The 24,992-nt window shown below is 45.0% G+C and overlaps 2 protein-coding genes across 8 annotated transcripts in view; one reads left to right on the forward strand and one right to left on the reverse strand.

Annotated features, from left to right (window-relative positions):
- Nucleotides 1-931: 931 nt before the first annotated feature.
- On the reverse strand, nt 932-15,992 carry LOC108941583 (mitogen-activated protein kinase kinase kinase 14-like). 3 transcript variants are annotated; one of them, XM_029254376.1, is made up of 16 exons: nt 15,827-15,992; nt 7,761-8,035; nt 7,363-7,438; nt 7,041-7,239; nt 6,355-6,798; nt 6,002-6,136; nt 5,788-5,917; nt 5,292-5,420; nt 4,861-4,965; nt 4,267-4,430; nt 3,930-4,080; nt 2,812-3,153; nt 2,397-2,503; nt 2,175-2,310; nt 1,802-1,902; nt 932-1,691 (listed from the first exon to the last, which is right to left on the reverse strand). In XM_029254376.1, exons 2-16 carry the CDS (start codon nt 8,008-8,010, stop codon nt 1,527-1,529), a joined length of 2,634 nt encoding a protein of 877 aa, XP_029110209.1. In that variant the 5' UTR covers nt 8,011-8,035; nt 15,827-15,992; the 3' UTR covers nt 932-1,526. The 3 variants fall into 3 exon arrangements, with proteins under 3 accessions (XP_029110209.1, XP_029110208.1, XP_018619862.2); XM_029254375.1 differs by lacking the exon at nt 15,827-15,992 and adding an exon at nt 15,673-15,813; XM_018764346.2 differs by lacking the exon at nt 15,827-15,992 and adding an exon at nt 10,597-11,992.
- A 320-nt stretch (nt 15,993-16,312) lies between these two features.
- Nucleotides 16,313-24,992, forward strand: part of LOC108941757 (G patch domain-containing protein 8-like) — a 30,435-nt gene continuing 21,755 nt past the window's right edge. For 2 of the 5 annotated variants that reach the window (XM_018764572.2, XM_018764573.2), the window contains exons 1-2: nt 16,313-16,398; nt 24,430-24,507. Coding sequence is in view for 1 of the 5 variants with exons in the window: in XM_018764571.2 (XP_018620087.2) it covers nt 17,697-17,741; nt 24,430-24,507 (123 nt within the window). In the remaining 4 variants the exon portion in view is untranslated. Of the gene's footprint in view, nt 16,399-17,682; nt 17,742-24,429; nt 24,508-24,737; nt 24,802-24,992 lie in introns of those variants that run through there. The other 3 variants (XM_018764571.2, XM_018764574.2, XM_018764575.2) reach the window with 3 other exon arrangements.

A 24,992-nucleotide genomic window follows, 5' to 3' on the forward strand; every position in this document is an offset into this window, starting at 1 on the left:
GTAGTCCTGTCCAGGTTGTGCCCTGCCTCGCACCAAGTGCTTCCTGGATAGGCTCCGGACTACTGCGAGACTTCCCCAACCCAGCACTGCTCAAGTGGTTATCAATAATGGATGGAGGGATGGATGGATGAATGAAGAGAAATACTACAAATATGGATGTTCCCAAAGTTCAAGCTATGTGTGAGTGAATTGTGCGACTGTGTGTCGTCACACAATTATACAACTAAATCTGTTTTGTAGATAGAGCTGGAAAGAGACTTTGTATAAAAAAGCTCTATGACCCACAGGTTACCAGCAGAGGTGTTATGCTGCTAAAGGTACCGCAAGCACTAGGACAACATCACTTGATTCAGTGTGGTTCACTGATTGGACTCATGTTGACTGTGCCCCAGGTGTCCACTGCAATGCCCGAGAAGAGCGTGGTTTTCACTTTCCAAAATACTGTAAGGCTGCAGCCCAGGCCCCACCCTCATTGTCCTGATTGACAGCTGCGCCTGGGTCAAAGTTCATGTAGGAAGAAAGCTCAGGTGTGGCCAATGACCTCTTTAACACTCCTTTAAAAGACCAGGGTTTGAGGGGAGCTAGTTTCCCTCTGCCTTTGGACAGTCCGGTAGGTCCTGGGTGTTTGCGGTGTCCTCGAGCGGCTTTTCTTTTCTTCCCTTTAATGTGAGAAACAGGATCAAAAGCGTAGGTTTGCATTTCAGTGCCTCACACCAGTGACTCCCCATGGGGTCACAACCACCTTGTGTTTATGGATTAGCCGGATATCTCATATACGATTGCCACCAAACAAATGACAGAAATCACAACAGTAAGAATGCATGTGGACAACACCTGGCTTTTGGATGGAAAGTTGAAGATTATGCCAGAAATATGAATAAATGCACGGATAGACAAACTTGTGAATTGAATTTACTTTCTTTATTGGCTCACAGAAACAAATGGAATCACTTGGCGCGTATGGCAACAGTAAGCCCTTAAATGCCCTGTATTTCTGTGCCATGTTCAAGCAGAGTTTCAGTCTGGAGGCAAAAGTAGGGAAGGAAAACGGGTCAAAATATGGACAGGTGTCACGGTTTGTGCTGACAACAGGAAATGGCACCAGGGGACAGAATCCATCTGGTTTCACATTTGCTCAAGGATCCTCTGCTCTCCCATGATGTCAACTTTGCTGTATACAAGACAAACCATGTCCCTGTCTCTTCCATGGCCCCAGCCCACCTTAAAACACCCCCAGACGTTGGCAACGGCAGCTTGATTACAGCTGGACACATTGGAAACGGTAGCTTGGTTGGAATAAATCACAAATGAGGACAACAAGTGTAAAAGACTGTTCTGTCTTGCCTGGCAGTCACTTCCAACACGCTGATCCTTACAATACGATGTGTCTTTGTACGGGCTGTGAGATGCTGTGGTAAAGAGTATATTTACGGGCACTTAGTAAATGGAAGGAACGCAGATGTCTTCGATGCAGCGGCGGTGGACCGCAAGGCGGGGGGGGCGGTGTTGTCACATTGAGAGGGCGCTCAGTCCCTCATGTCCAGCACCCCGTCCCTGACCCTCCACTTCCAGAGGCCACTGCTGCTGAGAGCGTGCGTGCAGCGCAGGTAGAGGCCTGAGTTGCCCACCTCCTCGTCGGGGGACACCAACCGCCCGTCCTGTGTCTCCAGGCTGAAGGCCCTCTCCGAAATCTGGACAGGGGTGCAGGAGAAAGTGAGATCAACCACCTTTAACTCACTCCAGATTCACTAACAGGATCCGCGTGGGTGAGGAGGGGCGGGGTACGGCTCTGCTTCCATACCTGCTCGCTGATGCCTGTGGCGATGTGGCCCACCTTGACCTTGCGGGTCTCTCGGATTTTCAGGCAGCGTCCGTCAAAGTTCTGTATCCACACGTCCACCCCTGCGCCAGGGAAACGCCGTCTGGCATTAACTCGCGTCCGTGAGACGTTCGGTAAAATGCACGACGGGAAAGTCAAAGTATCTGCAGTAATGTGTGCTCCATTAAACAGGGTACTGCGGACACTTCTCGACTTGCCTTCGTATTCGTACGTCTAACGCATTTTGAGCTCTGCACGCAAACAGGTTCTCAACGCTGAGACTCCTCACCTACGTATAACTAATATTTGGGCGCGAATCGTTTCGGCGAGCGAAGAACCTGCTGTGCTGGCTCACCTTCGAGGCAGCGGGGAGTCGGAGGTTTGGAGCGACTCAGCCAGTCCACGCCGAAGCTCAGTCCCTCCTGGCTGTTGTAGGAGAAGACTCCGGAGCTGAGGTCATCGCTGCTGTGCACTGAACAGCGACCCAAGTCCTGAAAGCGGAATGGACGACACCTTTAGAAGGGTCACCGTGGACAAACCACGGCATGCTGGGCTGGGTGGGACCACGTGGACGCACCTTGTCGCCGGGCTCCACGTGAGAGCTGTAGTCACTGCTCAGACAGGACAGCAGCCGCTCCTGGAGCTCGGGGGAGTACGGCTGCGACAAGCTGCTCAGGTAGAAGTCTATAAACAAAGCAAATGCTTCAAGGTCACTAACGGTCATCTGTACCCGCATCCCCAGATCCCACTACTAGCACGTCACCCTCGGTTATTGGGCATCGTGAAATGAATAAGTGGCCAACGATCTCATTCCCAGCCAACATCTTTTGGATTCTGCTAAATGTTTTCGGCGCAACTCGGCTGTGGAAAATACCACGCTGTCATGCGATGGACCAAAATGCAAGCTGTTCCAGGCTGCTTCGGTGTGATTGCGCTTAAAAGTCCTCAAATCCCTTTGCTGTACCATCTGCTGCCTCTGCGGGCGAACTCACCTCTCTCCAGCTTCTGCAGCTCCTGCTCCGACACGCTGAAGGTGTCCTCGGCCGTTTTGTCTTCGTGGACTCCGGAGCGGGGCTGCAATGCGACCAGTGTCCCCTGAGACGAGCGCTCCCTCTCTCCTCGATCCCCTTCCGCCGCCTCCTCCTCCTCCTCATCATCCTCACATGCCTCCTCTCTCCAGATGCTCAGAGACTGTGGCACTTGCTTGAGGTCTGCGTTTATGGAAGAGCTGGAGTCGGAGGTCACCGGAGGGCAGGTGGGGTCGAAGTGCTGGGGCGGTTCCGCCCTCGCCGGTTCCCGATAGGCTCCGCGGATGGGGCTCGTGAGTCCGCCAACTGCAAATCGTAACGCACGCACACACACCAGGTCACAAGGGGCAAGGGATTAGAGCAAGCTCTACATGAGTCATATCTCTGCAAATGTGGAATAATGAAATTGCTTTTTGTGCCTCATTAGAATTTACAATTTAACCCCCTACAGATATGTGTGTGTTTTAGGACTGATTGCACAGTTTTACTGATTTATCTTAACTGGTGTTTTTACTGAAAAACAGTTTTTGCTTGTCAGATCATTGATTCCCTTTTCTATTTTCACATTTCGAATCTGACGCTTCTCTAACACAGTAATTTTAGAATGAGATTAACCTCAGAAGGAGCATGTGGTGTTTTACACGGTATGGAATTCTGCATATTTACTTTTAGTGACCGGGGGGCGCAGTGGCGCAGTGGGTTGGACCCCAGTCCTACTCTCCACTGGATCTGGGGTTCGAGTCCCGCTGGGGGTGCCTTGCGATGGACTGGCGTCCTGTCCTGGGTGTGTCCCCTCCCCTTCCGGCCCTACGCCCTGTGTTACCGGGTAGGCTCCGGTTCCCCGCAACCCCGTATGGGACAAGCGGTTCTGAAAGTGTGTGTGTGTGTGTGTGTGTACTCTTAGTGAAGGATTCATGTTTTTATATAATTTTTATGTCAAGGCAGTTTTACAGTGGAATTTATTCTGTGCCTTGTTACTCCAACTCATTTACAGGTTGAATTTCACAAAAGGACTCCATCAGCAGAGTTCACCGTTTTAACGACATGGTACTGTTGGGAAAGCATGGTAAACACTGTCCCACCTTCTTGAAGAGCTCTTGACACCTTCTCCCTCAGTTCTTTGGCAGAGGCCCTTTTCTCCGGGTCCTTGACGAGCCCCGCCTTGATGACCTCAGCAGTGCGGGGCGAACAGCTGTGTGGGATTTCTCCTACAGGTGGGGGTTTGTTGGCAATCTGCGATCGGGAAAAGGATCCAATGGATCACACCTCCGTCGGCTACGGCATGTCGGAGAAGGCGACGCGGCATATCGGACTGCTCAGACTTGTGGCACAGTCTCCCACCTGCCAGCTATGCCCAAAAGCAACGGCTACAACGCCAACGCCTGGTCCACGGCAGCCCCCACCCCGTGTCATACTCACCGTGAGGAAGAGAGGGTGGGAGTAGTAGCGGGTCCAGGGCGGGCAGCCGTTGAGCATGTGCAGCAGCATGCAGCAGCTGCTCCACACGTCCGCCTTGGTGCCGAGGTCTTCCCCCTTGGCCACCTCAGGGGCCATGTGGCTCTCGGTCCCTGGAAAGTCCTCCCCTGTGGCGAAGGCAAACACAGGGTTACAGTGAACCTTATTTATTTTTTTAAAGACACGGTAACCGGAGCAGGGTGCGTGTATGTAAAAGCTCATGCTTAACTCTCAAAACACACTCTTTTGACATTCACTTACATATCAATTGATTGTTGTGACAAATCATTATTACACTGATAGCCCAGTAAATTAAAAATGCTTCCTTTTTAATCACACCTGCAATCTTTCTAAAATGCATCACTGCCGTAGTTTTACTCCATTATAATAATTCCCGTACAGGTCCTGTACGGTTTGTCTGTTTGCGCCGTGATTAATAAATGTTTGCTTTTCACAGACCCATTGGAGTATTTTGTTCATAAATGCTGTTGGATCGAACACAATTTGATGTCTCGGTACGGAAAAACGAAGAATAACTTGAGGTTTGTTTCTAGTCACCTGATGAGACTCCGGTGCCCCGTCCTTTTGTGTCCAGTCTCACCGAGTGGCCAAAGTCACAGAGGTAGGTGTCCCTGCCGTCTTCTGATAACAGGACATTGTCCGCTGCAGAGACGTACAATATTTTGAGGCCACTCTTATATACTGCTCAATATATTTGGCAAGTACTCTGAATAAAAGACTATTGTTAAGGCTAAATCTGAGCTACTCTCCTTCTGACAAAATGGCTTTTGAAGAGGCTGAATCAAGTTCCTCTGTGTAGCTTAATCTGCTACCGGTGCCTTTGGCAGCATCCAGTTTGCAAAACTGCACATCTTATGTTAAGTATACCATAAGGACATACCACACAGCATGGCTCTCACTTCACCTGCATGATGTGCAGAGATGTACCTGTTGGCACCTTTGAATTCTTCAGTAATTCACTGACTTACCCTTAATGTCCAAGTGCAGGACTCGCTTTCGCTGCAGGTCCTCGATTGCCTCCAGGACCTGGCGGTGGTAGTGGAGGGCGAGGTCCTCCGGAAGGCGCCCTCTCTCTTTCAGCAGCTTACCCACGGAACCTGGATGTGGGGAGAAGCCAAAAACTGAAAATCCCTCCATCTCCTCTTATCCCATTGCATGGAGTCTGTGCTGCCCTGCCCCCACACAGTTGATGCAATCTCAGTAGATCTGGCAAAAGAATGACCCAAGAAAACAAATATGTGCTATTTTTAGGTCATTCATTGCTCAATGGGAGTGACTCATTGGCTTGGAATGGCTTTTAATCGCTGTGTGACAGCAGGCTTTGTGAAAGGTCCTTGCTGGGTAGCAACCCTAATCTGCTCACTGGAATCCCAGTCTACAGACACAGGGCTCTGAAATGAGTCTAGGAAGGCATTTATATCAGTGAAAGGGTGTCAGTGGGTGGTGTGGGATAATAGGGCTCACCTGACTTGAGGGCCATGAAGAAGATGACAAACGGGCCTTCCCGGACGGCCCCGAAGAGCTCCACGACACGGCGGGAATTGAGGACACTCCACGTGCCCACCTCTTCGCCTCGGAAGCGGTCCAGGGGTACCTGGAGGAGCAGAGTGCCGTGAGTCAACAGGTGGCCACTTCGGACACCAGGAACGCACCCAGGGTTACCGGGGCAACGCCTTACCTTTTTGGCAGCGCACTGAAAGCTGGTCTTCATGTCCTGCACACGGTAAACATCACCGTAAGCGCCATTCTGAATCGAGTTCAGCAGGGAGTAGTCTTTTCCCTCCCGGTACTCATAATCATTGGGCTGAAGTTTCTGAAAGGCAGGAAACGGGACACAAATTTACAGGAGGTCAAAGTTGAACGTTATAACTCCTTTCGTTATTATTTGTAGGTGCCTAGTGGGCCAAGGTCGGACACAAAAGGGTTCAACGGATTAGCACGAGATCTGAGGTGAGGTAAGTGACACAAAGTCTGAGCTCTTTCACCAGATCTGGATAACGATCCACAGCGACTTCTGTATTTGACTCTTACCTCCTCGGAATGGAAAAGCAGGCCCTCGTTGCTGTTCGTGTTGTCTCCTGTAATCTTCCCATCTCCCCTGGCATCCCTCTCCACCTCCTTGAAGAAGGATGGGGCAAAGCAGCGGTCTTCCTGGCTCACGCTTCCGCGCAGTCCCTGGAGGGCCAGGGTGCAGTCGAAGTCTGAATCCGACACGGAGCCACTCTCCTGGCTGCAGTAGGAGAGCCCAGGCAGGGCGCCGCAGCTCACAGACCCCCAAGGTTGGGTGGAGGATGAAGAAACTAACTGGAGAACGGAAAGGGGGGGATATGATGGCTCCACCAAATCTGGCACCCGCCAATCAGGCTGCTCCGTCTCTTGCACCCCCAAGGTATGGCCGCCACCGCCGCTGCTGTAGACGACACTGGAGCTGCTGCTGCAGCCGCTAATGTTCCCGATCCATCCTAGTGTCGTCTTCTGGTTTGGAGAACATCAAAGACAAGAAAGTAGAACGATGAGGAAATGGCATCAGAACATTTAGGGCCTCGGAGACGAGATGTTATTGGTAAAGATCAGTTGCTACTCTTAGTAATCATCCATGAGTGCTTGTGCTACAAGTATCTACAAGCTCTTGCACTGATTTATCATTTTTCAACTATGAAGCGAGAAGTGGCTGAATGTCTGAAGGGACCATAAGTGACGGCGCCTGTCTCGGTCACCTGCGTCAGCTGCAAAGGGCTGCTACTCTCCTGCTCCGGCAACCCCAGAAGTCTCCTGGGTCTCTCTCTGGACCTCTTCTTCACCTTCTGCTTCCTCCGTCGCTGTCTTCTGTGCTTCCTCGGGGAGCGGTGAAACTGACTACCCAGGCGCTCGGTGAAGGAGTCTCTCCAGACCACATTGTTGTGTTCTGTAGGATACCTGTGAAGTACATATTACCACATCACCCGCTCGCTGGTGAGACAACCATATTACGTGGTACAAATGCAATTATGAATTTAAATAATCTGCTTAGAAAGTGAAAATGGAGGGAAAGCATCAGACCTGGTGGTGAAACAGTTGGGGGAGCTGAAGTAGGGGCGTTCCTGGGAACTGGGGCTAAACTCCTGTGATCCTTCACCTAAAAAGAGTGTAACCGTGCATTTGAATCAGTATGTTTACAACGTGGTAGGGGAACATTATTCCAACCCTTCTACACAGCTCTCTGCTTACTGCTGCCCTGTCATTCATCTCTTGAACGAGAAGAGATGAAGCACGGCGGGTGAGCCTTCATATTCACGAGTCAGATTTATGAGCCATTCAACAGTCAGTAGGAACAAAAGGGTCAAAATATTTACGGCCCCTGTGCGCGTTCCTTGGTCATCAATACTTTATCCATCTTTTGCATCCCTGTTTGTTCCCAAACTTCCCAAACTTCCCACGAGTTCCCTGCCCTTACTTACATTCTGCCTGGGCGATGAAGGAGGAAAGCTTCTCCAGGTGTAACTGCCCATTGCCCATGTACTTGGCAGTGCCTTCCATCCAGACTTTGCATATTAGGTGTGGGATCTTGCTGCACAGGACGTCGTCCTCAGAACCCTTGGCCTTGCCGCCTGTCCCTGGCTCCAGGTTTGAGCCTTTGGCGAACGGCTCCTTGCGGTGGCCCACGGTGAAGGGCATGGTGGAATTCAGGGGCCTGTTGCGGACAGCCATCCCTGCTGCTCTGCTGCACTCTGGTCTGAAGAGTAGAGGATGGGGTTGAAGACTAAAATTCAGCAAGTCTGAATCAGCAAGCATCAGTTCCCTAAGGGGGTGATGAGATCACCACTGTAAAACAATCCAACTCGGACTGCTGAGTGAGTAATAACGCTTCTGACGAGGACAGAAAGAACTGAAACTCTATATTCGTGTGTTAATTGCAAAGCCAATAGCGCAACACAGCGCGTTATTGTTTTCATATAGCAGCCATCAATACCGAATGTGACGACCGTGCACTTTTCGCAGGGACACATCTGCTCCTGCAAACCACAAGGATGCGACTGCAAGCCAACTTGAGCCTCCACCTGCTATTTCGCGGGCACAGTGGAACTTCACACTATCACAGATCTTCACGGTGATGCCGGCAGTAATTAATAACAACAAACTGTTGACTTGCTGCAGCAACCCGCTCCCATCTAAAGTCGCACCTGCTCAGAAATGTATACGCCACACGCTCATCGCTGCAACAAAAGACAATTAGGCCTTTATGTCTTCCGCGTCGTCTCTGCGGCTTCTAACAAGGGACAACTCGCTGCGACGGGAGGACGTGTGACACGAAGGCATCGTCTAATCACTTAGCTTCGCAGGGGGCCGAGGAATGAGGAAGTGTGTGATGGGAGGGAGACCCGTGAGTTTGAAGAGCACACAAAGCAGCCCTCTTTCAGCACAGGTGGGCTCCCTTATTGCCATTGAGACAGGTGGAAGCTGGGACAATAATGGAGAAGTACAACACTACGTGAGGATGTAGTGAGTTCATGCCTAGGGGGGAAAAAAAAAAAAACATCAATCTTCTTCTGTCTGTAGGAGGTAGCAGGTAGAGTAACGGCCAGCGCTGCTGCCCTTGGACTCAACAGTTGAAAGTTAAAATCTCACCACCTGTAGCAGCCTTGAGCAAGGTACCTCGTAAAAGTGAAATTCCAGTTAAAAAAAAAAAAAAAACCGTTAACCAGTCGTATAAATGAGCAAATAAGTGCACCCAACTCCACACTGTAAATGTCTTCGGCGAGAGGCATGAGCCAAAAGAAATGATGAATGGAAATGTATAGCGAAAGAAGGGATTGTCAACATAACGAAAGCAAACCCGGAGAATTCTCGTTTCTCCAGCGTAGAGACTACAACGCCTCAATATGGAATTAATAAGCGGAATTAACGAGACAAATACAATTACCAAATGTGTTTGCAAGTACTACTGCAGTTTTACAGCACAAATCGTCATATCTACATTAAATCCAACGTGAAAATAAGGATTTCGAAACTAAACTTTTTTTTTTTTTTTTTTTTTTTTAAATTCCTTAAGTTTCCGAAGCTCGAGTATTTCATAGTCTTTTGACCTTCTGATGTCTAGTGCGAATCCTACGGCAGCGGACTCAAACTCTGCTAATGGCAATCTCATGAGGATGTATTATACGCAGTACGAAAAAGTATATTACTCTGTTAAACCACGGTGTCTAGGAGTCCTACAACTAACTTTGAACTAACACCAAGAATGTAATTACCAAGCACCTAAGATAAGATGATCACAGATGACTGTATGCGTTATGTGACATTTATGAGGGCCATTATGCAGTTGTGGACTCCATACATCTCAGCTGGAAAGAGAAAGTGCACTCTACAGATGTCACCACCCATCTTCGGCTCTTCAAAGGCAGGGCTGCTTATCGCAGCATCTCGCATGCAATTGTGGTCCAGAAATGAGTGCATAGAGTGTGCAGTTAACTAACGTTCCTCCACCTTGCTCACCCAGCCCGAGGTGCCAAGCGGTCACTAAAATCAAGATCGATCACACCCTCCTGACGGTAACAGACGAAACCTGGTGAGTACAAACGCCCATCTTCTGTCTGGCAGTCAACGGACCAACTCGCACGCCCTGTCCATCGTTCATCTGGAGCGAAAGAACAACGCTTCAAACTACCTAGCTCTTCCAGCAAACCCCAGCAACCTGCTAGCAAAGAGCCAAATTGATCCAAATTGCCCCACACAGCGAAGCAGAGCAAACGTTGCAGGGCATCTGCTTCCCTGCCCTACCTGGAACATCCAAAAACCTCAGCAGAGCCTCCAAAAAAAAAAAAAAAAAAATTTCACCATTTAAAACCAGCTATGCTTTCAAATTACAGGCATATGCCAGAGCAGGCTCCTGCATTTGCTCCTGGAGCGACACCTTAAAGTGATGTTCAGCATCTATTTAAAAAAAAAAAAAAAAACAAAAAAGAAAACCCATGCAGATATTACTTCTCCAGTTACATGTCAATTGCTTTTTATAACTTTTTTCCCTCCACTTCACTCATGCCTTCTAAAGTCCTTAATGGGAGTTTACTTCTGTTCTTAATGGAACCGCTCTCCAGGGGTTTCTTAAAGTTAAGCCGCCTTTCTCTGGCCTCTGCTCCTCCTGCGTGCACATACATCACGCCTGCCTTAGCGGCACAGCAACGTTTCTCTCCTGCCTGTCACTTCCTTCCGTGTCAAGAGCAGAGCGCACGTTTCTCCTTCAAAATCAACCCGGTCCCCCTCTGTGCCCACGGGGGCGGCTGATTGCAGACCTACTTTGTCACCGGGAAGAAGAAAGTCCTCGCAGCAGGACGCTTCTTCTGGTGTTTACTCCTTGACGGCTTCCCTTGACACGAGCGGAGACGGTGTTCTGCTTCGTTACGCTGCTCTCGCTCGTGCTCGCTCTTCGCCTCTCTGCTCTTGGTTTCCGTATCTGCTGATCCGGTTGGCCCTCAGCCAGCCCGGCTAAGAGCAAAGAAGCGCTCTGATTGGTACGTGGTAGTTTACAGGAAGGCCATCTCCACTTCCCAGCAACCCCACCCCCGCTCCCTGCAGTACAGCTAACACACACACACACACACACTGACTCTCTCTCTCTCTCCCTCACATACACTTGGCCTCTTGCACCACCCTGCTGGAAAGCAAATAGCCACCTAATTGTAATCCTCCCCACTACAGAATCACCTTAAATCGTTCAAGGAATTACATCAGCGAGGCTTTAGATAATATATAAAACTGTTCAAGAAGCTGAACGCTTCTGCGCTTTGCACTGGGTACAACTGCAGCATTAATATGTCTGGAAAAAAAATCATGCATTGCGTGCAACGTGTGAACAGAGACCCGCAGAGGGTGACCAAAGGTTAGACTGAATGTGCAGCTTATTATCTCATAACTGGGGCTGATTTCTACAGTTTAGAAGGTCACTTTCTGTGAAGTGTGACAAGATGACTTTGTTTGTTTGATTCTATGGGATTTTTCGCTTCCTTTTTCACAGTTCCTCTTTTTCCTCTCAGAACTTCAACACAAGATATCATACAAGAGTCTGAAAAGTGTGTTAATTTTGCGATCTGACACTACAAAGAGTCCTGCTGAGTTGGAGCAATGTCACTCAGTTGGGATCCTCTCCTCAAATTCTAACCGATATTGCCTCCGCCCAAGTTGGACCCCAAGCCATTTAAGAAATTTTAGGTATATTCAAGGCAGCAGTAAAACTCATTTAAACTCCAATAGCTTTACCATGGAATGAACAGGCATCCTATCCAGGATCTACCCTACCTCACTGCTACATGATCCAAGACACGCTCTAAGCCACCGCGTCTCTGCAATGGACAAGTACTTAAAGATGATGAATGGATGGATGGATCTTTAAATATCTTCATGCGCAAGAAAACTGCCCATTTTCACTACACTAACATGGTTGCCATCAGTATCTAGTTGCTTAGCTGTTGCTTTTGTTCTGTTTTACCTACTTGTACAACTGGATACTTTATTGGAGTAATTTCAGTTCTGTTCTTTAAAGGTAGTATTCCTCTTAAGATCTGAGCCAGCAACTTTCAGGTTAGAAGTCTTTGCCTTTAATTGCTAGATTCTCTAATTACTGTAAATATTGTACAGTTTAATATTTGTAAGCACATTTTTCACGGAAGCTGGCTCCTCCCACTCCGCCTCCTATCCCCGCTTAAACCAAAAACAGTAGGAAAATCCCTTTATAAGCATGCAGTGACTAGCACTGTGCAAAAGACTCTTTGATGTGTATGCAGACGTATGCTTGCATACCATTCAAATGAAATTTCAGTGAAAGAAACTTCAGTGAAGTTTGATTATACTGCAGAAGTTTCCAAATCATAAGTCTACCTTGACTAACAATTGCTTTATCAGACACACAACAGCATACTGTAACACAAGTAGATGCAGGTCTAGAGCAGAGCATTTTGTGGTTTTATTGCATTCTACAGCAGCAGAAGAAGCAAAATGTGAGTTTACGTGTGCGAGGACAATCTCAAACTAATGCGTCAGTGAAGAGATATGCAAAGCTATAGAATAAGAATGTTTGGGTGAGTCTTTAACAAGGCTTTGAATATGGACAAACAGAAAATGTAGCACAAAGGAACTTGGAGACAATCTTGTTCTCAGAAAGAGGAATACATTTGAGGATTGAATAATGTGCCCACAGATAGGGTTGGCAAGAGGACCTCGGCAAACAGGACTCCACAAAGGCCAAACCAACAAAAGAACACTTGCATGAGAAAAGGCTACCAGCGAAAGGAACTTGGATGTACAGTGACTCATAGAAACTGCCAACCACTGAGTCACCCATTCCAAATCAAGCATGATTACATTCCTCAGGTCTCAACGCAAACCAATCTGTCTCTGCTGCGGTGCTTTAATGACCCCCCACCCCCTGCCTGGGTCTCCAGACCATTTGGGGGCCATTCCTGTGGGCGTTACTGCCAAGCCGTGGGTGTTGAAGCCTCCTTAATGTCTCCATCTCTCAGGCAACGTCTGGATTAATTGTTGGGCAGTGAGAGAAGCAAAGTATCACAGAGAAGTACCAAAAGAAATTCAAAACAGATGAGCACCTATTTGTTGAGAAGCTACATAAAGAGTTAGAGTAAAAGGTCAGTCATTCTGCTTTGTTTCTTGACCCATTGCTCTGTTATCCCCCTTAAGGCTGAAAACCATATTGAGCAGGGCCCAGAATCACCTTTATACAGCATGGATCCCAGTATTTTTGCATTGTTTCTCAGCTAACTCCCCTACCCAAAGCCAGTCACAGCAGTACCAATTTATACAATTTGATATTTCATTGAAAAACAACAGGCTAAGTGCCTTTCTCCAAAGTTATGAAGACATGGTATGATTTGAAGTTGCAGCCTTTTAATTTACAGTTGCGCTATCATTTTCATATTAAAACATGGCACCACTGCAGTTAGGAACAGGAAATGTTATGCTCTTGGTTTACACTTTCATTTTGAACCACAAACTCAAATAATATGAAATACTGATTTCATTTGAAAGGTGTGACCTAACACTGATGCTCTTCTGCCCCACTTCTCTTTCACTCTGTTCTACTATAGACGAACGACCAAAAATCATTACATTATAGTAGGTGTTTTACATGTATTATTTTGAGTGTTTTAAATTGGAATACTGTTTAAGCTAGCGCTAACTTTTAAAAGGGAAATGGTAGCTCAGTTGTACACGGTGTCTGGTAACATCGGGTGCTAGGGTTAAAAAAAAAAAAACTTGAAAAAAGTGGAAAATATTGATTTTTAAATGACATTTATATAAATTGGGCTCTAGAACTAGTTTTCCCTAGGGGTTTTGGATATATCATATTTGGCTGCAGATCAAATGGTGATGAGTTTTGACCATCTGTGAAATTATTTCTATCTACTATCATTGCTAGAATTAAAATATATATCTTACAGCAGGTCTACAAAAAGTGAACTGTTAAGTACGACCCTACAGTAATACCTCGCCCTACGTCGTTAATTGGTTCCAAAGGGTGCGACTTAAGTCAAGAAATGACGGAAAACGAAATAACCCCTAAAAACCAATTTAGACCCCCCTATAAACCCCTAATAAGCGTTCCCCTTAAGTGTATACACTTCAATTAATGCTAAAGTAAAGAAAAAACAAAAAAAATGCCAAAAAATGGCAGGTAAATAAGACAGTATTTTTTTTTTATTTTTAAGCTTTTAATCGATTTTATAGATTACAATATATTATTTTATATATTTTAATGCTTATTTTTATTTGATCTTACACTTTCTATTGTTTTTAAGTGATTTTTAAGTTTTTAACAATTTTTAATATTTTCGGCTGATCAACATAAAGTTGCGTCAGCGACTGAAGACGAATTGTATTTTTCCCATATATATTTAACAAAAAACCAACATAAAGTTGAAATCGACGCAACACAAAACGATGTAGGGCCAGGTATTACTGTAGTTTAAAGGAAAACCAGCTCACGTTCCAGAGCAGGGGGGTGCGGTGGCGCAGTGGGTTGGACCGCAGTCCTGCTCTCCGGTGGGTCTGGGGTTCAAGTCCCGCTTGGGGTGCCTTGCGGCGGACTGGCGTCCCGTCCTGGGTGCGTCCCCTTCCCCCTCCGGCCTTACGCCCTGTGTTGCCGGGTGGGCTCCGTGACCCCGTAAGGGACAAGCGGTTCTGAAAATGTGTGTGTGTGTGTGTGTGTGTTCCAGAGCAGATCCAGAGGTTTGACCTCCGAATTAAATACTGATTTCAGTAATCATGAGCAGTTTGCTATATATGCTAAAGTCTTCCCTCTCTGCACCTCTCAACTATTTAAAGAGCCTGTAATAAGAAGTCTGATTTGGCCCCCTACATATTCTTAGTAAACCACAATATGAATTCTCTTATGATGAAAATATGAAAAACAGACTGACGATTCTTACATCCTTAAGAAGAAACACATTTAATGCTTTGGTCCACATCAGAAGTTCCCTCTGTAGATGTGTGGACCACCAAAGTGATTAACCTTATTCCTCCTGAAATTTTGATTTGCATAATTGCACCTGAATTTTGGAACATCTGGACACCCTTTTGAAACTTCTCATACTGTGCAACACGACCACACCTGTGAAATACTGTACTTTCCCCCCCTTGTCTTATGTATGTACTTGTAGTTCCTCTGTCTGGTTTTTGTCTCCGTTGCTGCCATTCAGCACTATGTGCTTGTTACTCACTAAAATAAATGCATGTTATTCTTTATTTCCATAGACTTTGAGAAATATTTTTGAAAATATATTTCTTTCCTTGTGGGTGTTTCAAAAACCAACTCTGAGGCCCCTCAGAAAAGTATTAGGGACCCATTTTAGCAGTATACCTGCCACACCCCCTAGATGTGGTTAATTCTTAAAATCGAGCAAACAGTAGAAAAAAAGAAAAAAAACAGACGGAATAACAAATTAAAAACATTCCAGCCAGACACAATTTTATAGACACCTGTGTTCGCTTGACATCATGTGTGACATATTGTCCACACTCTCTCTGTCCAAACCCAAATCTAAGGTGTTTAAAAGTACGTTTTAAAGCGTTGTTTTTCTGTCAGCTCCGTTGCAATGAACAAAATTCCACGTTTCTCTCCCACTGTAACTGTTCGACTTTCCATCATTCACACCAAACTACAGACGACACTGATTCAAACGCGGGGCATTAAGTTACGCCGAGCGCTCTGAGCGCGCGATAAACAATGGCTTAAAGTCCAACTTCCGGTTGGTATCGCCGCCATTTCGCGACGCCGACACAGTAACAGACACTGCGGCAAACCGCTCGGTGTCTTCACTCTTACTGCCTCCTCGTCGTTTTCAATAAAAAAAAAAGGTATACCTGGTTTTTTACCGTATCTTCCGCGAGACGCTCAGCGGAGAAGCAAAGATGCCGACGTGTGTGGAGCCGAGTGCGGAGTGTCGCTCACCCCCCACTCAACATGGCCCCGCGGCGCGCGCGGCAGTGAAAGCGAAAGCGAGTCGAGTTCACTAACCCGGCTCTGTGCGATCAGCTCCATAGCGTTACCCGAGTAAAAAATACTGCATCCACCTAAGGTGCGTACCTGTACCAAAAAAAGTTCCAGGGAATATAGGTCAACTCTCCAGTTAGTGGAACTGTGGAATAGTTTACCTGTCCCAACCCCAGCAGAGGTAGGTAGGGCATTTAAATTCAACAGAACAGCACAAATAGCCTAAATTTAATTTAAGACGATAATTTATAATAAAATACCAGATAACACTTGCTGAGAGTGAGGAGGAAAAAGAAAAAAGAAAAACAGTCCAGCGGTAAAATGGGTTTTGAAGGTTAGTCATAGGATTTGTTTCCAATTTCTAACGGTTTCACGTGAAACGCGCCCTTTTCAGGCCACGTGCGTCATTCGAATGGGACCGCGAGACGCGCGAGGAAACTCTTGGATGGATAAGAATTCATGGCTGAGGCGATATTTTAAGGTTATAGAGTCAAAGATAAACGTTATCTGTCTCTTGCTTTAGAGTGCGGAACAGGCTGATAAATATAATTCCGGAGACACAATGAACACAATAAATAAGATGTAGGTGAACGAAGGTAGGTGCTGCGAAGTGAAGACAGAAGGTGAATTTAATCTTTGCTTTCAGCAGAATACACGTCAGAATTTTTTTTCCACTTTGCTTTTTTATTCAACCAAAGCAGTGAACGCGCAGCATCTTCCTCAACATTACAGCAGCAGTTTTTTAAAGGTGTATAGTGTACGTGCCAATGTGCTGTTCATTACCTTGGCATACAAGACACCTTTTCAACCTGTGTAAATCTGTGATATACATTATTATTATTATTATTATTATTATTATTATCATCAGCAGTCTTATAACCAGCTTTTAAAATGGAGACAGCAGCACGGGTCAGGATCCCGCAACATAGTTGTGGAATCAAAATGTTACTCATTCACATGTATTTTCTTGCTCGCGTACGAAGGTGAGCACATAGACAGCATTTATTGTACCTTAACTAAAAAAAACAGCACATACTAGTTGTATTCATTCTTCCCAACGAGTAGTGTTATTAAAATATTTCAGCAGGTACGAAGGTGAGACATTAAGCAGTTATAGATGGCTTCTTGCAGTAAGATTCTGATATATTACTACTACTACTACTAATAATAATAATAAATTGGACCAAAATTGATCATTTCTCATGGGGATCTTCCATATCTTTAGTGCATTTCACGGGGTGGCCACGAGGGGGCACCGAGCGCTGCAGTCTAACGCAGACAAACTCCAAGCAATGACTTGACACAGGAAGTACATGGTTTAGCAACCCGAAGGTACATGTATAAGGCGGCCACATGTATAAAAGCAATTCCTCATAAACGTAAAATATTCTCACCTGTGTTTTTTCTTTTTATTTTTAAATGCATTTTTGATGCTTATCTTCGATGATCGAGTAAGAAACAAAAGGTTTTGCAAAATGTTGACATATTGGCACAGTGACCTAAACAATAATAAACAAGTAATGACGTATTTTAAAATATTGATATAGAAGGGAAAATCCGGACAGTAACAATATAATCCTTATGATTGATTAAAGGGACATAAAGTACATTGTTGAAGACATTCAGATGAATTTGGAGAGATGTAGGGACGCTGAAACCGTTTGCTTAACACTGTTTAATTCAGAGCAGTCTCAGACCTGGGCTGGTCCCGTATTTGTTGTTAAAGACCGAAAGTAAACCAGGGCGTGATTCTGACGTATTCGGCGATTGGTTAATATGCCCATCAATCAAGACGTCCCGGACACCGCGATTGGTCGCTCTTTGTAGTGGGCGTCTCCGAGGTGTTAAGGGAAGCTCCGGCGCTGCAGGAGAGGAAAGAAGCTGCAGTAGGAAAATGGCTGACAGGTTCTCCCGTTTCAACGAGGACCGCAGTTACCAGGTAAAAAACATGGACTAGTTAACTATGCGAGCAGCTCGTGGCCTTCTGTCTTCGAAGACGGTACCTCGCGGCTGTAACTTTTCCGAAAACACATCAATTTGAGCATTTAGCTGTGCGGTATGTAGCTGTGAAGATGTTGTTGGCACGTACTAGTACTCTTAGCTGTTCGCGTGAAGCCTGGTAGCCAGTCCCAGTGTGAGTAAAAACGAATTAAATATAACTCAACTCCGTCGACTTTTTGTGCAACTCGCGTTTGGCTGTATAAATCTGTACATGACCTTGTTGTTTTAATAATATCTGAATTCTGAGATACACAGGGGTGTTGTAGGCAGAGAGAGAAAGACGCTGACATAACGGAGATCGTCAATGATCAGGACTGCTGACTCTCTTTTTCTGCTCAAGTTGCAAATGCCGGAAGACCAATTCAGGGATTTTTTTTTTTAAAGGCACTACAAGAATTTTATGGGAAGTGTGCGGCGTGCGGGTGGTCGGTCGGTCACAACCTGTCTGTTCTGTTAGCGCTTAGCTTCGTACGTTAGCCGCCCGGCTGCTCCTCGCGCTGCTTTCAAACAATGAAGGAGCTGCTCGTGGGGACGAGTGTCTGTGATCAGTCGCACGAGCGTCACGTTTCCAACTATTTCTTAGCAGACGCGCCTTTTCTCCAAAGCGACGTACCTCTCTTAAATACAACTTGTATTTGTGCTTTACGTGAGAGACGTAGTTGCAGAGATGATGTGATTCTTGTACAATGGCAGTTTTCCCAAGTAATGTTCATCGCACGAGTCGGTGCACACACAGGATAGACTAATCCTGATCACCTTCTTCCTACATTTTGGTTTTTTTTTTTTTTATTTTTAAAAAGGTGCACAAACATTTACATACAATAGTAGCGGTTGTGTAAGGGCTTATCTGCCTGGGTATGATCATAAAGTTATGGTGCATGAACATTGACACCATGATCATGAGCTTTAGAGATCATGGGCGAAGTGAGTCAGAAGAAGGTGAGTTTTCAGACCCTACCTGAATGTAGACCGTTCCCATTTACATTTGTTTATTTAGCCAACGAGCTTTTACAAACTCTAAAGCAATGTACACTTATTTTATCCATTTTATACAGCTGGAGCAATGTAAAGTACCTTGCTCAAGACGCAGTTGCTACAAACAGGAGGTGAGATTCAAACCTGCAACTTTTGGGTTCAAAGACAACAGCTTTAACCACTATGCACCAGCTGTCCCAAAGCATATTTTTAATAGTTTCTCACAGGCCTATCCGGTCTATTAGAGGACCCTTCTCAGCCTGTCTCATCCTGTTTGCAAACCTGATGTGCCAGTTTCCCAGGGTATTGTGTTGGTTTAATTTGTAAGATCAGAAAAAGCCGAGTTCAGCTCCTCCTTGGTATTAGATGTGAGTGATGGTGTCACCTTTGGCTTGATTTTTTTGTAAAAATATGCTTTCTCCAACAGTTTCCATATACTGGATTAGGGAGAGCCTCATTTAATCTCTGCAGATGTACCAGAAAATCAAGTGTGGGAAATCTTGCTTATTAATTTGGCCTGATATAATATTGGTTTACCATAACTCTATATGATGCTTTTCTTCAGTTGGGTTTGGCTTTTGATCAGCCTGCCACTTATCTGCATGTGACTTACTTGTGTGCCTCCTTTTGACTTGTTGGTCCATTAGAGTTCCATAAGGAGTATTGTGTGTTCTTGGGCTGTGTACAAACCTTTGTAAATTGTTTTGTAGAAAAGCATCAGGTAAATAAAAGTAAGCTTTTCACAAGTCCCCAGGAAGACAGGAATGGTAAAAACAGGCACTTTGATGTCAATGGGTTAAATTGCCTAGTGAAAGTTCAGTAGAGAACTTTAATTAATGGCAGTATGATGATGATTTTCATATAAATGGATTTGATAAGGTGTTTTGGACCCATCTTTAAAAAGGTGTCTTTATGCAAAAGTCAGACACATTTATCCTTCATTATTCTGCTAAAACATTTAATGAATATGATATTAAATGCTTCTGAATACATTACCATCTTTCATGCTTCAGGGTTCAGATTAGTTCCGTAAGTGGATGTGGATTAGCAGCACCATCCCCTCAGTCAGGCCAGGTTCTCTCTTCAGCCAAACAGTTTTTTCTATCACTGGTGCAGGGAACATTGGAGCTTCACAGCTCCTGGGCTCGGAGTTGGAATTCAGGTCTATTTTAAAGAAGGTTTTCTCAGTTTCCACAGTCTAAAGGCTTGTTTCAGATCCATGGCTGAATCTAAGTTGTCTGCACATGTGTGAGTGAATGAGTGTGTGCTGTTGCCCTATGCTGAACCAGTCTTCCTTCCAGGGTGTACCCTGCCTAACACCTTATGGTTCCAGAACTATCAGACCACCTCAGCCTTGTACTGGAAGAGCGGTTCTGAAAATGAATGGAAGAATGGGTGGATGGATGGTGAAGCAGACGATGGCCTTGAAGCCCTTCAGATTGCCATAACTGTCAGTAGGAAGGAGTTTTATCCTGTTTTGAGGGATCTGTCCTGCATGAGTGGTCAGCACAGTGATTTCAAGGCAAAGTTAATTATTTTGTAGAATTTGTGCATTGACTGTTTCCCTTGTGTTGTGACTGAGATGTGGTGCCAGTTCCAGATTAGGTAATGTTGCGCAGCACTGAGCAGTACCATCCAATAAGGGACAGGGTATGTCTGTCTCTGGGAGGAAGGGAAATTTTACACCCTTGTCACCTGGCCAGTCCGACAGCAAATGGTCTGTATGAGCTAATGGAACTGGCAAGGCCGACATGTTGGATGACCTCCGAAAATCAAGCCTTTCCTTGAGCGTTGCTGCTGAACTGCTGCTGGGTGTTGGTAGGGACACAGACCTCATCTTGGCACACTCAGGTTTGTGCTATTGTCCTTGAGGCGTGGGCTTCTTCAGCCAATCCCCCTATTTAGGGTTGGTGGGGTCATGGTCTGACAGCTGCTTGTAGCAGGTGTTTTGGGTGTAATTTTCTGTCGTTTCTTCCTTAAAAATGGTTCCTTGTTCCTTTGTATGGTAGCAGTAGTCTGGACAAATTGATCTTTGTGGCTTTTTTTTTGTCTCATTGCATTCAGTTTTGCTAAAGTTTTCTTTATGAATTACCTTTCTTTGCTCCTGACTAGCATTTGCAGTTGACATCAACAACACCGTTGATTTGAATTCAGCATTATGAAGTGGGAGTTCAGGAATTCAGGCGTGTACAGTATAGTATTTCTTTGCTGTAAAATGGAATTGTGTGCTTTGTAGAGGTTTCTACAGACTTATTTTGCTCTTTTTTTCATGAAAATAGCTTTTTTCAGAAGTTAATGAAAATAGTTTCAAGACTTATCTAACTTTCTAGAGGTTATGCTTATTTAAGGTGAATGTAAATGCCAGCCGCTCCTGAAACTTGACACTTGCTTGGTCCCCCCTGCTGTTCATTGCATTGTTCCCACTGATGGCTGTTAAATCGACTGTGTTCAGGCGTCAGTCCCGTTATCTAAACTTGTGCCTGAGAATAGCTGCTCTTGTCAGGAGTTTGATGTTTCTGCTCTTTTCATAGCCAGCTCTGTTCGGAAGTATATCGCATCTCTTCGCAGAGATGATGCGCTTTGATTCTGCGCTGTGTAGTTAAAATTGGTGTTCTGAATAGTCTTAAAACTGTTCATCTCTTTTGAAATGTGCTTTTTGGTGGATTGAGTGACAACCCCAAAAGTTTTAACTGACACAAACTAAAGTTTTACTGTATTTACTGAAAAAGTCATTTTTATTATCAGCTGTATCCAAACATCTTTTTGTATTTGTCAGTAGTGAACACAGTACTGATGGATCTCACGTTTCATGGCAGTGCATTTTGAAGCACCTCAGGGTATGGGCAAGACTTGGTTGTTCTGAAACAGGTGATTGTCACTGCAGCGGAATGCCTGCCACACTTTATCATCACTACAGCCACCCGCAGTGAGACGTTTGGTGCCTTATGTGTGTCCTTTGATCCGACTATCTGGAAATTTCACAATCTGCCCAGTAGACTGGTTTAAAACTCTGTAGAATATGCTCCAAAAGGAAGAATTGGGCTAGACATGTGTGGTACATCCAGGGTGTGTTTCTGCTTTTTGCTATTCATCTTATGTAGCTTTGAGTTCTGCCTGACTTGCAAATTCAGTAAGAGCTCTCTCTTACAGCAAGATTCATTTTGATTTTGATAGTTTGTGTAAAAATGAGTGTCGGGAAAGCAGGCTCATCTGTGCTTATAAAAATGGAGGCTTGAGAACTGTTGTCCGTATGTTGTCGTCCTGGATTGTGCAACAGAACCCACAGATGTCTTTGTTGCAGCCTGGAGCTGAAGATGCTGCTGTCATTTGGGGGTGGTCTTCGTTTTGCTCCTCCAAGCCAGCTGTTTTTGGCTCTGGAGGCTATTAAACTTCCATTAGAGCATTTGTTACAAGGGCTAGGTATATGAGTGGCTGAACCTAGCGCAAGGTTTTAAAAAAAATGTGTTGCCAAATTTTATTTGTGTGGCATTTTTAAAGGGATACCTTTATGACAAGTACTTCACATGTATTTTTTTTTTTTATTAAGGTAGCTAAAGAATTTCACAAACATGCACTGGGTAAAAATGAGTTTTTCCTTGTTCTTTTCTAATAGAGATTCTCAAAGTAGATGGATTTTTCTTCTGATAGTCTCCCAGAATGGTTTTCTTTAATAACCAAGGATGGCTGGCCCTCCAGCTCTTCTATAAAAATAGTGAAGCTTGATGTGTGTTTGGGCTTTTGCTGACTTGTGAAAGAAAACACCACAAAGGTATAAATATTATGACCTCTGAGTCGTGCAGCCCTTGATATTTCTGCATGGTTGGCTGAGTGATTTCTTTATAGGGCCAGTTTTCACATTCTTGATGATGGTTGCAGTTGTCCACATAGTGACTTGGTGAGTTAAATGTTACGCATGAGCATTTTATATGTAATGGATTAAAGTGTGAGTACATTTGAAGATAGGGTTGAGTTTCAGAAGTTGTAGCTCTTTACTGTAAGACTTTGGGGGCCAGTCTTTGAAAGCAGCGGTTAAAATGGTTAATCTTGAATCTGCTTGTTCCTCCAGGGAGTGTGTGTGTGTGTGTGTGTGTGTGTGTGTGTGGGGTTGACCATGGTGAACTGGTTGGTAAAATAAATTTTGGCTCAAACCCAACCGTTGCTCTTTGATATTGTCGGAAAAGATCAAATATTCAGCCTCAGTGCCAGCTGTCGTTCAAAAATGCATTGTACTGAAATGAATAACATGACCTTGACAAAATTAAAATATCTAGTAGCAAAAAGGTAATATTCTAATAGTGGTAAGTAAAATATTGCTGTTGGCAAATATTAACTTCCGTTGGTTCACAGTTCTGTACTCAGGATTTTTTTGACAGTCAGAAAAGTGAATCACGTTTTTAAAAAATATAAATATGTATTAGAAGGTAATGTGATAAAGAAATGTTGTATACAGAGGACCCACTGTACTATAGGATAACTGGGTGGCTGTTTCAGTGTGGCGTTTGTACCATGGGACTGCTGGTTAGCCCTTCATTGAGACATGGCTCCCTAATGAGCAGTCTGCCGATGACTTGCAATTGTTCTGTACATTTAACTCTTCTCAGGGAGCAGTACTGCTATTGTGGGATGTATCACGCAAGTGGGCACGCTCTCAACGGAGAAGCTTTTAATGTCTCATGAGTGGCCAGCAATCCCATCAAGGGTTCCCAGCGGGGAGACAGTGACACGCTTCATCCCTGGTATAACAGTGGTAGTTGTGTACCTCGTGAGATGTACATACCCCTGGAATAAGGTCATGCAGCTTGCCGTGTTTCCATCAGAAGGCCTGTGTTTTCCAGAGAGATGGTATCGCATTCTTTGCTTGGTGTTCGAATCCTTACAGCCTTACCAACAGATCTTTAAGGCGTTGAGTTTTGAAAACAGGACAGATTTTTTTTTTTTTCCCTACCTCAACATACTGATTCTTACTGAAGTTCAGTCTTATTTTTAGTCATCATTTGAATTCCAAGCTTTCTTTTACAACACCTAAGTAGTAGAATATTTTTAGCGTTTGCCTTGTCACCCATTTCCAAAGGGGAGCCAATAACAGAAGTTGTTTTTTGTCATCAGTTTTCCTCATTTACAGAACAACAGTTATAGCTGAAAGTATTACCAATGTCCAGACATTGATATTTTATGTGTTTTTATTCTCTTCATGATTAATTGTAACATTTAATTTTGGTACTCCTGTATTCAATTACTGTGTTTCTGGCTTTAACATGAAAGGCTGTTTAAAATATTTAGTGTGCAGGTGAGGGGTAGCGCATGTTCTGCTGAGTGCATGTCTCCAACAGGGAACAGTCAGTGAAATGTGGAGAGATCTCTGGGGGATTTTGTCAAGTAGGTTATGTACAGAAGATCTCTAATGTAAAGGGCCCCAGGAAATATGACAGCCTGCATGTTGCTGCCACTGTTACTGTCCCCTTTTCATGAATTAACCATTTTGCTGTCAGTAGAATACATAATGAGAGCAATGGGGGAAGGTGTGGTCAGTCTGAACATATTTCGAGAGCCCAGATTTGTCACACAGATGGCTAATCTGACACTGGCTTGAGAAGGTACTACCAGGCTTGGTGTGTCTGCTTCAGCGCCATCTTGATTTGTTGCCTCTGCAGGGGGGGAATCACTTTGATCAATATGAAGACGGCCAACTGGAGCTGGAACAGGCTTCCCTGGACAAGCCCATCGAATCGGTAAGGCTGTGTCCCATTATCCCCCCCACCCTGTCCAACAAAGCTGACCTGTGGGGGTTTCAGTTTGTGATGATTGATGGCATGACATCTCCCTGTCTTTCTGTGTTGTAGACAACTTTTTGATCTCTCTCCCCAATCAGTAGCTCCTCCTTTTTGCCTTATCTCATGCCCAAGTAGTATTCCCCTGGTCCCTTGTTTGTTTCTAGATCTTTTTGACATCTTGACATCCCCAGCCATGCAGTTAAGGCTTTTTGGTATCAACTGTATGGATTTCTGTCCTTTGTTTGCATCAGTGTAAGAGATTTGATGTGTCTGACTGTATGTGACAGTGGAGTGGATATTGCACTGGCAGGAATGTTGGGATTTTTTACATTGTGAATCTTGAACGCTTAGAGGAGATGGTTTCCACATTTTGTCAATACACGGGGGGGATCTGTGCACTCTACAGAGACAAGTGCCTTTCAGGCCTCTCCCCTTAATGAGAG

This window comes from Scleropages formosus, chromosome 8, assembly GCF_900964775.1.
Source record: "Scleropages formosus chromosome 8, fSclFor1.1, whole genome shotgun sequence".
In the NCBI taxonomy this organism is placed as follows: Eukaryota; Metazoa; Chordata; class Actinopteri; order Osteoglossiformes; family Osteoglossidae; genus Scleropages; species Scleropages formosus.